At 50.6% G+C, this 15487-nt stretch overlaps 5 protein-coding genes across 5 annotated transcripts; 3 read left to right on the forward strand and 2 right to left on the reverse strand.

Moving 5' to 3' along the window:
* Positions 1-513: 513 nt before the first annotated feature.
* Positions 514-1677, forward strand: BJX67DRAFT_343483 (putative oligosaccharyl transferase subunit Dad1). The gene is made up of 3 exons (XM_071028161.1): positions 514-891; positions 1011-1195; positions 1300-1677. Exons 1-3 carry the CDS (start codon positions 634-636, stop codon positions 1364-1366), a joined length of 510 nt encoding a protein of 169 aa, XP_070890049.1. The 5' UTR covers positions 514-633; the 3' UTR covers positions 1367-1677.
* A 3761-nt stretch (positions 1678-5438) lies between these two features.
* Positions 5439-5950, forward strand: BJX67DRAFT_377678 (putative prefoldin subunit 2; the record flags this gene model as incomplete). Its single annotated transcript, XM_071032166.1, has 3 exons — positions 5439-5478; positions 5535-5625; positions 5710-5950. The coding sequence occupies 3 exons, from the start codon at positions 5439-5441 to the stop codon at positions 5948-5950; spliced, it is 372 nt and encodes a 123-aa protein (XP_070890050.1).
* A 2853-nt stretch (positions 5951-8803) lies between these two features.
* Positions 8804-9757, forward strand: BJX67DRAFT_214359 (nuclear transcription factor Y subunit beta). The gene is made up of 4 exons (XM_071025646.1): positions 8804-8909; positions 8973-9083; positions 9140-9267; positions 9353-9757. Exons 2-4 carry the CDS (start codon positions 8984-8986, stop codon positions 9614-9616), a joined length of 492 nt encoding a protein of 163 aa, XP_070890051.1. The 5' UTR covers positions 8804-8909; positions 8973-8983; the 3' UTR covers positions 9617-9757.
* A 577-nt stretch (positions 9758-10334) lies between these two features.
* On the reverse strand, positions 10335-13198 carry BJX67DRAFT_214376 (Acetamidase regulatory protein). Its single transcript, XM_071025647.1, has 3 exons — positions 12976-13198; positions 11702-12887; positions 10335-11629 (listed from the first exon to the last, which is right to left on the reverse strand). The coding sequence occupies exons 1-3, from the start codon at positions 13040-13042 to the stop codon at positions 10510-10512; spliced, it is 2373 nt and encodes a 790-aa protein (XP_070890052.1). The 5' UTR covers positions 13043-13198; the 3' UTR covers positions 10335-10509.
* Positions 13199-13288: 90 nt separating this feature from the next.
* Positions 13289-15203, reverse strand: BJX67DRAFT_343500 (rab-GTPase-TBC domain-containing protein). Its single transcript, XM_071028162.1, has 3 exons — positions 14692-15203; positions 14509-14640; positions 13289-14447 (listed from the first exon to the last, which is right to left on the reverse strand). Exons 1-3 carry the CDS (start codon positions 14912-14914, stop codon positions 13567-13569), a joined length of 1236 nt encoding a protein of 411 aa, XP_070890053.1. The 5' UTR covers positions 14915-15203; the 3' UTR covers positions 13289-13566.
* Positions 15204-15487: the final 284 nt, after the last annotated feature.

A 15487-nucleotide genomic window follows, 5' to 3' on the forward strand; every position in this document is an offset into this window, starting at 1 on the left:
TCTATGGTGGCGCTCGCTCATAACCCTTCTCAACGGTTACCCTAGAGTCTTTTTCATTTTAAGATACCCCCACCGATTATCAACGGATCATGTTTTGCGTTCACGTCTCCAGAGATCTGTCTTTTCTTTGGGCTTCGAAACCCAATCCTTCCTCCTAGATACGCCTTCGCTACCGCTCCAATTTTTCATACAACCATAACATCAGTGTCCTCTGTCTTCCCTTATCTTCCCCTTTGACCTTGTCCGCACCAGTGCCGGTTTTTGGGTCACTTGGGCGTTTTGGGCAGCTCTTCCCCGGAGCCCTGGCCACGCTTGGGTAGGCCTAAGTGTTGCACATAGAAATATTCGCAAGCATAGATGCATTTTTCTGGTTCGAGCCTTGTAGGATATTAGCTTTCACCAAGTGTGTGGTACGAAGTTGTTGTGGTAAGGTCTTTTGACTGGAAGTCACGTGAACTGGCCTGTCCATACAATATTGGCCAGCTTTCAAAGCTTCGAAGCTCCTACCCCAATCCTTGTTCCTTCCAAGCCAGCTCGATTCGGCAACGCCCTCGCTCTATATCCTTCAATAAACTAAGCCATCTCGATCAATTTAAAAAATACTGCGGATAAGCTGAAACAAAAGGAGCGACAATGGCCCCAAAACGCTCATCCGCAGCTCCATCCTCCACATCCGCAACAGCCACATCAACATCCTCATCAACGACGCCGCTCTCTTCGGGCCCTAGAACGCTATCTGCGAACTCCTCTGTCTCCGAGATTGCCTTCCATGTCTGGCACCAGTATCTAACGACCACGTCGCAACGCACACTGCTCTTAGACGCTTTCATGGCTTTCCTTGTCCTGGTTGGGGGTGTACAATTTGCGTATTGCGTTTTGGCGGGGAATTATGTATGCCCCCTCCTTTTTTGAGTCGATATTCTGGGAGTTTCGAATGCGCTGTGACGCGCGTTGGGACGATCTGGGGCGGTATCGCGATATTGTATTGCTAACCACTAGATTTCGGATAGCCCTTCAACGCCTTCCTAAGTGGCTTTTGCGCGGCGGTCGGTCAATTTGTGCTCACGGCTAGTTTGCGGATGCAGACAAGTTCTTCCGAGAGAACTGGAGCTACGGGTGGATCTGCCAATTCGGGGAAGGGGGGAAAGGCTGTTGTTGCTCGTGGTGAGGCGGATGGTGGTGTGTCGCATGAAAGGTGAGATCTCTAGTTTCCCCACTCCCTATTGCTCTGTTTCCCTCCGATCATAGGTATGGGTGTAAGAATGGTTGGACTAGGACTAATGTGTATTGGTCGTGCAGGGCATTCGCGGATTACATCTTCGGGAGTTTGATTCTACATTTCTTCTGTATCAACTTTATTAACTGAGGTGGATCTCTTTGCTAGTGAGGCACTCTGATCCGCTACCATAACTAGATTTTGCTCGGTACGGGTAGGCTTGGTGATGGCGATTGGGGTGGTTGAATCTTCTCCTGGTGGAATGATCTGGGTGTTGATATTGTCATATTCTATGCCTCATGTTCTTTCTTGAGGCTCTCTAGACATCTGTATACCATACTCCTTGACCTTGATTGGACGTAGAAAAAGCAACACCTACATTTTTACGGCCTTGTTTTCACCGTTCCGATGGGCTCGCTAGATGGTATGAGTGAATGTATGAGACTGACTCAATGGGTTATATTTATGTTATACATGGTCTAAATCTATACACTAGTTCCCAATACCCTTGTATCGTTCGGCTCTAATGTTTCTAGACTACGGAGATCGCTTCATCTGTCATGAAGGCTTGGTGCCGAAGGCGGACTTCCTTGCCCTTCGTTCCTCGAACGCGTAGGAGAGAGCTAGTCGTGCTTCCGGGCGGCTCGATCGAGCTACCGGATAGGAATTAGATATCCCATTCGGTGGGGAGGTGTGCCTTGCTCCCGCTCCTGATCTCCCAATGCTGGGTAACATCCGGCCGGGTGCGATATGGCTGGCCGGTAGCCATTTCCTGTGGGTTGCATTGGATCCTTGACCCACCCGGGTTATTATAGAATTGGTTTAGTGCCCAAGGGTTTCGAGTTGAAAAGCGCCTAGTAAGTAAAGAAGGCGCACACAAAGAGGGCGTAGCTATCCATGCGGCTATGGCACTACAATGAGATAGTGACAAGACAGCGAGTGGCATGGTGAGGAGTTCAGAACGCGCGTCCAGGTTTGTGCTTCACTTGCGGCTTCTTCACCACACTGCCACCTCCACCGCCACCACTCGACACCCCATTCACGCCATTACTCCTTGGTGTCGACGTCGCCATAACACCGCCGATTCGCTTCACGGCATATGCAGGTCTCCGCACGACAGACTTACCTCCGACTTCAACCTCGTTCCTGCGCCTCGAAGACTCAGTTTTCTCCTTTTCGCGCTGTTTCTCTGCCGCGGCGCGTTCACGATCCGCTGCGATCTGGGTCTCGATTTCCATGCGGCGGTTAAATTCTTGTTCTGTGACGCGGCGCTCGCGGTGTGAATAGCCCTTCTCTTTCACAGAGTAGAAGACGCCACCCAGTTCGGCAAGCCACTGGGATTATGTTAGTTGATTGATTTCCAATGTGGTGTAGAAGGGATATGGCCGCGGGGGGTTCTTACGTGAGGATCGACCGCCGTCACCGTCGACATATACTCCTTGCTTGTTAGAATGAGTTCGTGGTAGACTACGTACTCTGGGACGTAGCCGAGACCGTAGAGGGCGCTGGTTGGGTGCAACGCCATGCTGACACTAGTTCGGAGGTTAAGAAACTCGCCGATACCTTTTACTCGCGCAGCTTGGTGATAGAACCCTGAGCAGATACATTTGCGAATCTCATCCCAGTCCGTTCCACAGCTGACAAGGGGCATTTTCTGCATGACTATGATATCGTTAAGCTGGTCGCGAACTTCCTTGGCTCTTCGGAGGGTCTTGGCGTGAAGGAAATGCTTGGTACACCAGTGATCGGAGTAGCCGTTGGATTTCCATTGTGTATAGACGTGAAGGAGGGTGAGGTGGTCGGATTCTGGGACGAAGAATTTCTCACGGGCCGCATCTGATTCGTCTTGACGTTCTTTTGGTCGGTAGAATACGTTAGGTACTGACAACATAGAGACAATTGTCAACATCTCTTCGCTGCAACCGTACTGTTCTGCCGCCATGATGATAAGTTTCGCAAGCGGCGGGTCCATGGGGAAGGGGGTCATGCGCCGCCCTAAAGGCGTAAGGTCACCCAGATTGTCAAGCGCACCGAGGGACCAAAGTTCGAAGAGGGACGTTGAAATTGTCTCCTGAGGTGGAGGGTCCATGAAGTCAAAATCCAATAGATCCTTCACTCCAAGTGATTTCAGCAGAAGTACCGTGTTTGAAAGACTGGTTCGCTGGATTTCCGGGATAGTTTGCAGATATAGCTCATTCTTGTACGCCATTTCTGTGTAAAGACGATAGGCTTTGCCAGGACCTGTTCGACCAGCTCTTCCAGAGCGTTGATTGGCGTTGGCCTGTGAAATTGGGGTAATCTGAAGGGTATCCATGCCCATCTTGGGGTTGTACACTTTCAGCTTAGAGTAGCCCGAGTCCACCACAAACATGATACCGTCCACTGTCAAACTCGTCTCGGCAATATTGGTGGCCACGATCACCTTCCTTACTCCGGGGGCAGCGCGTTCAAAGATTTTTGCTTGCTGCTCCGCGGGCATTTGACTGTAAATGGGCAAAATGCTGAGCTTCGGTGGATCATTCAGCAATTTCAGCCTTTCGTCAACCAACTCGCAGGTAGATTCAATATCCTCCTGTCCGGTCATGAAAACAAGGATATCCCCAGGTCCCTGCGAAACGTGAATCGCCAAGACCTGCTTGACAGCACTATCCACATAATCTTCGCAAGGCGTGCGAGAGAAATGGACGTCAACGGGAAATGTTCTCCCTGGAATGACGAACTCCGGTGCGCCACCGAAGAATCTCGAAAATCGCTCAGCATTCATCGTAGCTGATGTGACAATCAACTTCAAATCTCTCCGTCGAGCCAGAATCTTCTTCAGAAGACCCATGAGAACATCTGTGTTCAACGCACGCTCGTGCGCTTCATCCATGATGATACATGAGTACTTATCAAGATCTGTCTGAACCAGCGACTCTCGGAGGAGGACGCCATCGGTCATGTACTTAATAACTGTGTTTGGACCAGTGCAGTCCTCGAATCGGATAGCATATCCGACGAGATCTCCCAAATCAACCTCCATTTCCTCACTCACTCGCTTCGCAACGCTCATTGCGGCCACCCGACGGGGTTGCGTGCAGCCGATCATACCGAATTTTCCGTAGCCGTCCTCGTAGAGAAACTGCGTAAGCTGTGTGGTTTTCCCAGACCCCGTCTCTCCTACAACCACGACAACCTGATTATCCCTTATTACTCGTAAGAGGTCCTCCCGGACGGCAAACGCTGGTAGGTATTCTCGTTGTTCGCGGAGAGTCTTGCTCTTGCTGAAGGAGCTCTGGCCCCTCTCGTCTTGTTTCTTCATGTGTTGCGCGAACTTATTCCCACTCTTATAGACATCTTCCACCGGCATCGCGACCGCACTGTCGCCCTCATCTTCCTTCACGCCCATCAAGTTTCCCAGCGCGGTGCCCGCTACCGTGGTTGCCTCCTGAGCCTGTTTTTGTCGCTCGCGCTGCTGCCGTCGGTCCCGTACGACCTTACTTCCCTTCCGACTAAATACGGCCATGTCACTCTGTGGGTCTCGGACAGCTGAGATAGGTTCGAGCTGCTTCGTGAAAATCGTGCGGCCATCGAGGAAGGGCGGACGGAGATCGTGGACAAGCAAATGGACACGGGTACCCTCCTCGTCTTCGGGCATGAAGTCGCCATCAAAATCACGTCTTTGGGCGACGCCTGAAGTGAGCATCCGGTTCGTCTCCCAGTTGTCGATATCTTTGCGCTTTGCGTCGCGCAGTGGCGCCGGAAGATTCGAGCTCTTCAGCCTTTTGGCTGGAGGTTCCCCTGTAGACATTGTGAAAGAAGTATGTTCAGACCAAAAACAAATAGAAAGAACACTTGACAGGAAGTTCAGTGAACGGTTTCCAGAAAGGCCGCCTTCCTGGTCGTCGACCAAGAAGTTCTGATGAGAAGCACAGCTCGCGGACCCGATACCTCTGCCCTGAATCAAACAGTGCAAACTTCCTCTCATTGTCACGTGAAAATTAACGAGCCCCCATTAGGAGAATTCCTATTTCCTTGTGGAATATTCAAAGAATTAGGAATTAATTGAATATAATAGTCGAATCGCAGGCTTGTAGAGCTAACATTATCGGACTACCGGCCTGAATACCTTTTCGCTCGCAGTTCAGCCGCTATACCCAAAGGTGGCTGATAACAGTCCGCCCCGCACAACTGTTCCAGCTTTGCACACTCTCTCCGCAAACCGGCGAACATCAAGGGCGCAATGGCCAGCCAGCCGCAAGTTAGTTCAAAGAAGCAGCAAGGTGTGCTTGTCCAGTCGAAGCTTTATACTTCAACGCGAACCGCTAATGTTGACTAGAGCTTCAACTTCAATACTCAAACTACAAGAACACACTCCAACAGCTAGCCCAGAAAATCGGGGATATCGAACAGGAGGCCGAGGAGCACAAGTGAGTTTGGATTTTGGCTGAGCTTCCCTCCAATCGTGCGCATCAGTGTCCAAGCTACATTGATCCTGATGTATGGTTCTACAGACTCGTGATCGATACCCTCGAACCCCTCCCTCAAGATCGGAAATGCTTTCGGATGGTAAATGGAGTGCTGGTTGAGCGAACGATCCAGGATGTTCTGCCGTCGTTGAAAACAAATTCGGATGGCCTGAAGCAAGTGTTGGAGGAACTATTGAAGCAGTACAAGTCGAAGCAGACAGAGCTGGATAATTGGAAGGTTCGTCTACTTATGCATCCAGCTTTTTGTGAGCGGGAGACTCACTAACTCTTGTTACTCCAGAAAAAAAATAATATACAAGTTGTGCAACCTTAAAAGACGATTTTCGAATTAAATTTATACTCGTTAACGGTTTATGGGGCATAATTCCGACTGCACTTTACACCTTGGGGCTGGAGAAAGATAAAACCGACACGCAAGGCATATTGGGAGTTTGCAGATTGCTCTGGTGTCTCCGTGACACGCCGACCAACTTTTTAATGAGAGCGAGCAAGATACAGCTGTTCGAGCATCGCGACCCTCGAGACTGCGCAGAATGAACGCCTCGAGTCCCACGTCATTTCGCTGAGAAGTGACGCAGAGTGATGGTGTTGTCGCAAAGGCAAAGCTATCCTGCAGTTGTGCCTAAAGGCCGGGGCCAGCATGATGAATTGATCCCGAAATAACAATTGACCGCTTGACGCGACGTAAGATCTCTCATTAGCCCATCCAGAATATAAATAGACATGTCACTTTTCATCCCCGTTCCTTGACGACGGGAGATTTGAAATCGACCGAGGGAGCAGGTCCACAAATCCTGGCCAAACGTCCTTAGGCGCCGATGCAGCGATAAGGCGCACATGGTAGTCAAGGCTGGTCGGGCTGAGTTGGCGATTCAATCAAACCCGATCACGCAATCAGGAAGTGCTCTTGAAGAAGAGTAAGGTGAATCTCTGTTCGTCTTGGCTGCAGCTCGGTCTTGTTGAGGCTGCCATCCTCGACATACATAGGGGAGACTAGTACTGATTTCCAAGCACTTGACAATGCAATGATACGCAGTTTAAAGCATCACCGTTGGTCGCTTCACAGCAGCCCCGGAGCCAAGAAAAGAAAGACCCTACAATGCTTTAATTCCCGAGATGCCTTTGTAATTCCTGGAAGGAGAAGTGGGAGTTCAGTAGGCCAAGGAGGGCAAGCTAGACCTTGGGCTGCCCAAGTTGCACGCCGCACGTCTTTGGTCGATGCTTGGCGCGTTTTCCACATCCCCCGCCTTCGCTACTCTTCTCATAAACCGCGATTGCAGATTGATGCCTGAAGTCCTGAACCACCATTGATGGGGATAAGTGGGATGACCATGGAGCGAAGATCCTCCAAGTTTGACTTGTCCCTCGAATCCACGAACAGAGTAGCCGTATTCCTTTGGGAGGCGGACGGGGATTTTGGATTTTCAGGCCCGTGGTTGCGCCCTCGTGGCACCCTGGCCGGATTTATGGCGACGATATGAGTTGTTGGAGAATCACACTTTGCCGTCTGAGCCCGTATTTACAAACGCAGGCCGCAGGTAGAGGAGTGATAGTACAGGCATCATGATATCTGACATCGAGTCTTCACTCAGCTTATGAGGTTGGAGGTTGGATTTGTGAAGCTGATGATGTCAGCTGGAGAGCCTTGGGCTGGGTCACGTGCATGACGGTCTCGATACATAACCCCACTCGCGGCTTCCGATATAAGCTGCAAAATTACCCGTACTTAACTCTAAAAGGCAGTATTGTAAAAGCTGAAATGTCTTGAGACCGTAACCAAAACCTGAGGCCATCCATCCTCCATGGGCTCAGCGGTTCACTGAAGTTCATCCCCTGCAGCTCTCCTCTCCTCTCCCTCCCAATCTCCTCCCTTTGAGCATTGTTCGATTGAAATCATCCAATCATCAAGTTATCCCCCCTCGGTCTTCTTCGATTTGTTTGGAGAAGGTCCATCTCTTTCGGATCTAATTGGCGCTGTTTCGTCTGTACTTCGAGTCTCCATCAGCCAGTGATCGTGCTTCTCAGCCAGGGACTTCTGGTTCGCCAATTGCCTGCTGCGCGCATCGCGGCCGTCTCCAGTAATTACCTGCCCTTTTCTCCAGGCTGGTTGCAGCAGACCAATTATTGACTCGACTCGCCAGATCTCTTCCACAGGCATTCAAATCCTCAAAGAATAGCCCGATCATCGACTCGTGCGCGTCTTGTTGGACCTTTCTTCCCACCTGCGCAACGCACCGCTGTCAATTATTGGCTCACTGCTAACTTTCGTGTCGCATCTCCCGCGTTACTCCCGACCTGCCGCCCTGAGCGCATCGCTGGGTGACGTTACCCATTACCCTCGCTGTTGTTCTGTAAGTCAAACCCCTCCCCAAGGCGCGCCCCTCAACACAAACAAGCGTCTTGGGGCTTCCAGAACCCTAGCGCGATATCCCCGTCTCTGGGAATCAAATCACCATTGTCGCCCAATAATCATCTAAGAAAAAAAAAAAAATTTTGGAATAAAATATCAAGGCCCTCCACAGTGGCCTTGCACACCTTCCATATGCTCCCAACGAATGAGAGCCTCCCTGAAGCTCATTCCCACCGCTAAGGCAGAGTTGTCGTGGACGCGTCGCCAATCCCCCACACGCCCTGACCACTGCTTTTTTGTCCCTGCCCAGGCTGTTGTGAAGCAAATCGCTGCCCAGCCGGTTGCGCTCTTCCCCCCTTGATCCATGAGCCCTGATTTCGAGATTCCGTCGCGTGGTGTACACTCTCTGACGTGGATGCCAACAGAGCTTAAACATAATCATTCTTACCAAAATCAGTATCGCCTACACCTTCGCGAACAGCTAAAATCATGTCGTCGACCTCTCCCTCGAAAGAACCGGAGGTGGAACATGAAACTCAATCGGGTGAAGAACAGGAGCAAATGGATAAAGATCAAGACGCCCAAGCGCAGGGTCAGGGAGAGTTCGAGGTGAAGGAGCAAGATCGATGGCTACCAATCGCAAATGGTTAGTTGCATCCCCTTGCAGCTTTTCTGTTCTCCTGATTTGCGCGTACCTTACCTTTGTCCATTGCTTTACTCCTGTCGCCATACTGTCTGAGCACCACTACAGCCGTTTCCACCACTCGTTCTCGTTGGTTCCAGATTATCCTCTCCAAGGCCCTTCTGTATCCATTTTGGTTCTTCCTTGCTGTTGAAGACTACCCTTTCTGTTTCGGTGTTTCCTGAATCAACTGTACTCGGGTGTCCTCTCTATGCGACATGGCATCTAAGCCGATTGCTGACTGTCGCTATGTAGTTGCGCGCATCATGAAACTGGCATTACCGGAAAACGCCAAGATTGCAAAGGAAGCCAAAGAGTGTATGCAAGAATGTGTGAGCGAATTCATCTCATTCATCACGAGCGAAGGTGAGAATAAATTTAGCCGCACCCAAAGGTTCTTGACTGGTACTTATTCATTAAAGCCTCCGAAAAGTGTCAGCAGGAGAAACGAAAAACTGTCAACGGGGAGGATATCCTGTTCGCTATGACCTCGCTTGGTTTCGAGAACTACGCTGAAGCCCTCAAAATCTATTTGTCGAAATATCGGGAGGTAAGACATGTGCAACATCCTTGGACCACCCTGACCTAGCCTCGGTGGCATTTGTACAAGGGTATAAGTGGCTAACTACTTCCAGACTCAATCCGCAAGGGGAGAACACCAGAATCGGCCGACAAGCAGCGGGTTTACCGGTGGTGGCCCGGTTGGCGGCGCCGGGAGTGGCCCTTCAGCTGGGCGTCCAGGAGGTGCTAGCGCTGCTGGGGCCTTCCCGGATGCTAGCGACAGTGCCGGCAACATCATGAATCAGAGTTTGGACCCTTCGGAGCAGGACACCTCGGCCTATGGCTACCCACCTATGGTCGGCCAGGGCCATAACGGGACTGGTGGCGAATCCTATTAATCATCCGTGTGCTGGGAATACACACTGTTGACCACCCCCCCCAGCAGGCTCTCAGGCCCTGGTAAGAGGTCCAACCTCTTGCATTGCCATCAAGGCAGGTGGAGTAGATGCTCATACAAAATTGGTGTGTCTTTGAAACCGGGTCTTGACTTACAGTATAAGTGCCATGACTGTTTCTGGATGTTGGCCCCTATACGGCATCCGCATGAGTTGGTATGATAATAGGGGATTCTTGCACCAAAGATTCTTATCCGATGGAACGCCGGACAACCTTGGAAGAATATGATATCTTTGTTTTCGGGAATTAGCGCATTTCTATTACCCCTTTTGCTTTTGTTTATGTTTTGGGCTCGGCGCGTTCTTATTCCCCGAACACGTCCTTCGGCCGATGCCGGCCGGCCATTTAGAGTCTCGTGTAGCTATGAGCTGGCCGTTCAAGCTCATAAGATTGGGTTTCCTCTTGTTGTTGACCACTATATCCAACGCGTTTTGTTATCTAGGTACTTGGCAGACGGAGCGAGAAATGGGTGGCCGACTGATTAAAGGATGGGAATTCGATCGACGGAACTGAGCAAGCATTTAGGAACCTATCCCCTTGAATTGTGGCGTCCTTCGTGTTGAGGGCCTCTCTCAAGTGACTCTCGACCTTGGCCACGGCGCGCAAGGGTTAGAACGATTCATCCCCTTCTAGGCGTGAGAAATTATATTCATGTCGGTAGTAATAGGAGGTATATATAGACTAAGTACAGTCGCGTCACGTCCCTACAGAATGTAAAGCCATCATACGCCGAACAGAAAGGTAACCCGTAACGCCAGACTCTCTCTATTCAAACGATCGACAAGTAGCGTCAAAAGCAGTCACTCCCACAATTTTTAGTGTTCTCATCATACGGTCACCCATGCATCCACCCACCGTCCTGCAGGAGATCAGACATTGGAGTCTCCTGCCAGTAGATCTGACGCCATTCATCTTCTAGCTCGGTGATACCCTCCATCACCGAAGGCAGGACCGGGCCCTCTAAATCGGTAAACGAGAAGAGTTGGCGCCAGTCTAAAGATTCTCGGGGATTATCGACAGCGTCCATTGGTGTTAGGTTGTTAGACGGGATCCAGGCGTCGAATGGTTGGTTTGCGTGAGGACTTAGGGTTGGTTGTGCTTGTGGGGTGGAATCTGGTGTAGGGACATCATAAAGGAGTTGGCCGTTAGATTGTGAGGCGGGCAAAGTGTTGCTGTTGTTTGTGGATGCTATGGTGTTGGGGTTTGTGGAGTGAGACGCGCCTAGGTTGGGTTTGGGCTGAGGAACCGTGCTACTAGCATTGTTTGTATTGTGATTGCTGAAACGACGGGGCTTCTCGCTGGTGGCTGTCCGGAGGTCTTCTTGAAGGCGTCTGGAGTCCTCAAATAGCCGTAGTATAGTGCTGGCGTGGGACCAAAACTGCGAGAGTTCACGGAGAGAATATGAGGCCGAGTCGAAGCGATGTAGGGCATTGATCGCGAGAACGGGATTGGAGAATCGCAGCTCAACGCGCACTTGAATCATTGCTGTAAATAGGGTGTGCACAGCGGAGTACCAGAGTACTTTTAGTCTGTCGTGCAGGCGAAGCTCCTCGAAAATGGAAGCAATCACACCAGCAGCTGCACTGCATATTTCGGCATCGTGCGGGCCATAGTCGTCGGAATATGCCGAAGCTCTTGGGTGGGGCCGGTGAAGAAGGATCAGAAAATTATTGTAGGTGAGATGTAGCATGCTAGCCCAAGGATCCATATCCGACGCCCGTAGGCGGAGCCTATCTGGGAGTCTTAGTGACCAATTCGCCAGGGCTTCATCAGCTTCCAGTAGTGCGGCCTTGCGACGCTCGGCACTAATCCTGAGCCCAAAACGTTCACGAATAATGTACGAGATCATCGTGCACAGCTCCGAGAAATAGATCACAAAGTCTGTTTGTACGTTGGCGCCACAGCCTTCAAAATCGGAAGCTACCAATGGAGACACGTCAGAGTCTTCGAGGTTGCTGTAATTGCGGAGCATTAGCACACCGGCCAAGGCTGCACAGAGAATTCGAGCATTAAAATGGCCGACTTACATAGCCTGGGGCCGACCATAAGACAGAGACACCATCACGTCAAATTGAACCAGAATATACCATAGTCTCCGCCACATCCGACGGTCCCGAGGCACGAATCTGCTGCACACGGGATTGCGATGCATCCCCAGGCCAGTGGCAATCCTACCAGCGACACCAATCCAGTAGTGCGCGTTTGCTGCAACGTCGTCATCAGCAACATCGGAGTGCCAGGTTAGTAGGAGTGCAGCCTGAACCAAGATATCACGATTGCGTTCCATTCGGCTGTCGAACAACCATTTCGCGCGGCGAAAGAAAATATCCTTTAGAGTGTCCCTTTCGGCTTTGGGCCGTGTAACGTGTGCCCCAACTAGTAAGATGGCTTGCAGGAGCACGATCGGAGGTGCGTCAGCCGGATCCCGGTTGCGATACTGAGCCATGAACAAGTCCTCATCAACAATAGGATAACCTGGGTTGACGAGAGCAAAATAAGCTTGCACGAGCTCATCAGCAAGGGCCGGCTCTGGTAACGTAAGAGCATCCATGAGTATCTGGTCGTGGCCGGTCCGAAGTTGCCGCCGAGGAATCTCGTTTCCCGCGAAATGATAGACATCGTCATCTGTGTTGAGTTGCTGGCGAACCAAGAATGACATATTCGAAAGCTCGTGTCCGACGTAAATCGCTCGCACGCCCCGCCGAATTTCCCGGCTATCCGAAGCCTCTTCATCAATCAGCTTCACCAGTCGCTTTTCGGTTTCTGCACGCGCATCTCCTTCAGAAGCATCAGAGTCCCCAGGATGGCCATCTGTCAGAGAAGCAGAAGTGGGCAAGGAGGCTTGGTAGCGAGTCTCAGTGTTGAAACTGTTGCTGGTAATTTTACTATGATTATTAGAAATGGAGGTACGAGGTTTGTGGCTCGCAACGCCAGCCGAATTTACAGTATCCGGTTGAACAGCACGGAATGCGGTCGTAAAGGCACTTGGAGTCTCAACTGACGCAGCCGTGGGGGAGATGGATTTTGCGGCTTGTTCGGAGGTAGGAGGCCGAGAACGAATTGGAACCGGATCGAGTATCGAACGCACCGCCAGACGTTTCTTTTTCTCATGGATCCTGCAATCAATCTTCCCAGCAGAGCGGCAGTTGGAGCATGGCAATCCAACGACACGAGCATCGCATCGTACTTTTCTGCGATGACAGTGAATGCAGGCTGCCGATCCTGAGAAGCGCAAGTTGTTAGAAGGAAGAATGCACAGTTGCAGGCAAACTGAACTGACAGGAAACTTCAGGGGAAATACCTGACTTGCGCTTATTTACACCATGGCTGGTGGGGGTCAGAGTGCTAGGCTGCGCGGTTGAGGACATAGCCGGAGCATTGACGAAGCAATTAGGGCCTGCAGACTTGCAGATTCATTCTCCTGATTGATGGAGCCGTCCTGAGAGCTATTGAGGGGCGACCAGTGCTCAGGACATTCCTTGGAATGACTCATTTATTATTGGCTTTGGGAGTCGGACGCGAACGAGGAAAAGAGGGCAGGAGAGATAAGAAGAACAAGGCGGGGGAAGCGGGCTCACGTGGGTTGTGGAGAGGGCCCAGACTCGATTCATCAGCACTGTTCATGTTATCGCTGGAGCCGGTTCCCACAGATACCTGCCATTATCATAAATCTATTTTACAAATCTGGAAGATTTTGACCCCCCGTCAAGCCCAAAGTAGCAAGGTTAAACTTCATACACCTAAATTGGGTTGAGATATCCGCATTATAAATCCATAAAGGGAAGCCAGACATATCTTCGGAAAGTACCTGGCTATTCTACATATTGATAAACCCGAACGGGGGTCTTTACATACTTTTGCTCACACACCATCATCTAGTAGAGTATAAGAGTCAAAGACGGCCCCCAAAGGCCGTTCTAAACTGATCCATATACGAGAATATAGAATTATCGAGTCCCCTCTTCCTTATCCAGATGGATATGGCACCGATGAACGCCGCGACAGCAATGGAGCCAATTGTCCGTCTGTGGTTCCACAGAAGTTTGATAAACTGCTCTTTCCTCTCTTCTCGGCGGAGCTGCTGAGTCTGTTGGTAGAAGAGTTCTAGGGCCGTTTTGGTGGAGTGCTTTTTGAAGACATCGCGGGATGTTTTCAGCACACTGTATCGTGGGATCTTTCTCCAGATTCCAGTCGGTAGCGACTCCGGTGGATAGTCGTGGAAGAGCCGTACAGTTTGAGATATAAGGCTTTCTAGGTCGAGTGGAGTTGGCAGTTTAGAGAGAGTAGAGTGCAATATTTCTGGCTCGTCGGAAGAAATCTCGAAAAGCTCTTTCCTGCGGGAAAGAACAACGGCTGCAAAAAAATAGATAGAGACAACTGGCTCCCATGCCAGTAAGAAATCAAAGAGCCGCGCGACATCTCTATACCCCTGGATATCGTGGGCATACAGCGTGAGAGTGGCTGAGAGTGCGAAGAAGGGTTCGGCGCCCGAGATATGACGGCTTAGGGCCTTGTCTGCCATCTTAATGATCGTGGGGATAAGTTGGAGGTGCTTCAACGATGGTGAAAGCGAAGGCAGCATGTAGTCTCTGATGCGGAGAAGAGATAACTTGGCAACTGCTGGCGCAGAATCATTTTCGCCAAGGACTAAGAGCAAAACTTGAACAATATCGTGATAGCCCTGGAAATAGCACAACATGGGATAATTTCGCAGGACTCGTTTGATTACTCGTAGTAACTCGTCCTTCTTCAACAACAGCTCCTTATCAGAACCTAAATGCCGTAATTGAGCAGTGTACTTGTATGTAGAGCAGGAAGGCAGAAAGAAACTTACAGTCGGGATAGTAAACAAATGAGCGATTCACGTCAAGTTTGACTTGTTCTTCATCACCGTGTGGTGGCATGCTATGCTCAGGCCGAAGTACATCCGCGTCTCCATGATCATCGTACTGGAGTAGGATGGGCCCTGAATAATCAGTTAATGACTCGACTTCCAGCGTGTTGAGTGACAACATACAGGCTAATCGCCTCAACTCGTCGCAAAGAAAGCCACCATTGGAGCTGGCATGAGAAATCAAGGCGTCTAGGTCGCGGAGATCGCATGCCCGCCGGATAGCGTCAGCCTTTTTTGTGATACGTGCCAATTCTTCGGCAGAGCTACGCTGAATCACGGTATCTTCTAGGGTACCATGCTCTGAAGAGGTGCTCGTCGGCGAGTAACCTCCAGACGGATGTGCCATTCTCCAGGCAAAGTGTAAATAGAATGGTCGAGTAGGAAATTCCAAATGTAAGAAGAAAATGTATACAATTAAATTAACAGCCGAGAAAAGAGGGAAATGGAGGGAAATGGCGACTGCTTTTCCACTATTGAATAGTACGAGTGAATGGTACAAGTGATGCCCTGCCTGCTGCTGGGTAGGGGAGTGGCCGAGTTACTCATATGGAGGCGGACGTCATTTGAAGCACCGCTTATCATGAGGCCGTCAACTTCCAGGACGTAGAGAGGGCAAGCGCGCTTGACGCAGCCGGTGCAATGTGGGAAGCAACAAGAAGACGTGGGCGTGAAGGGAACTTGAGAGAGCCTGGGTAGATGCCTCAGGCTGCAAAAGATTGGTGTCTCGTGATTCGCCGACTTGATTGCTGGTCCCGCTTAGTCATCAATACAGGCAAGCATCGTCCAAGCTCCATCCATCCCAATCAGCCCACCAACCCCTTCAAGGGATTTCGGAATACCAGAAATTAGTCTCTTGGGCGACGATATTTAGGGTATCTGAACCGACTGCGGAAGCATAGGAGCGTTGCGCCTTTGACTG

The sequence above is a fragment of the Aspergillus lucknowensis genome (genome assembly GCF_044049455.1).
Source record: "Aspergillus lucknowensis strain CBS 449.75 chromosome Unknown BJX67scaffold_4, whole genome shotgun sequence".
Taxonomy (NCBI): Eukaryota; Fungi; Ascomycota; class Eurotiomycetes; order Eurotiales; family Aspergillaceae; genus Aspergillus; species Aspergillus lucknowensis.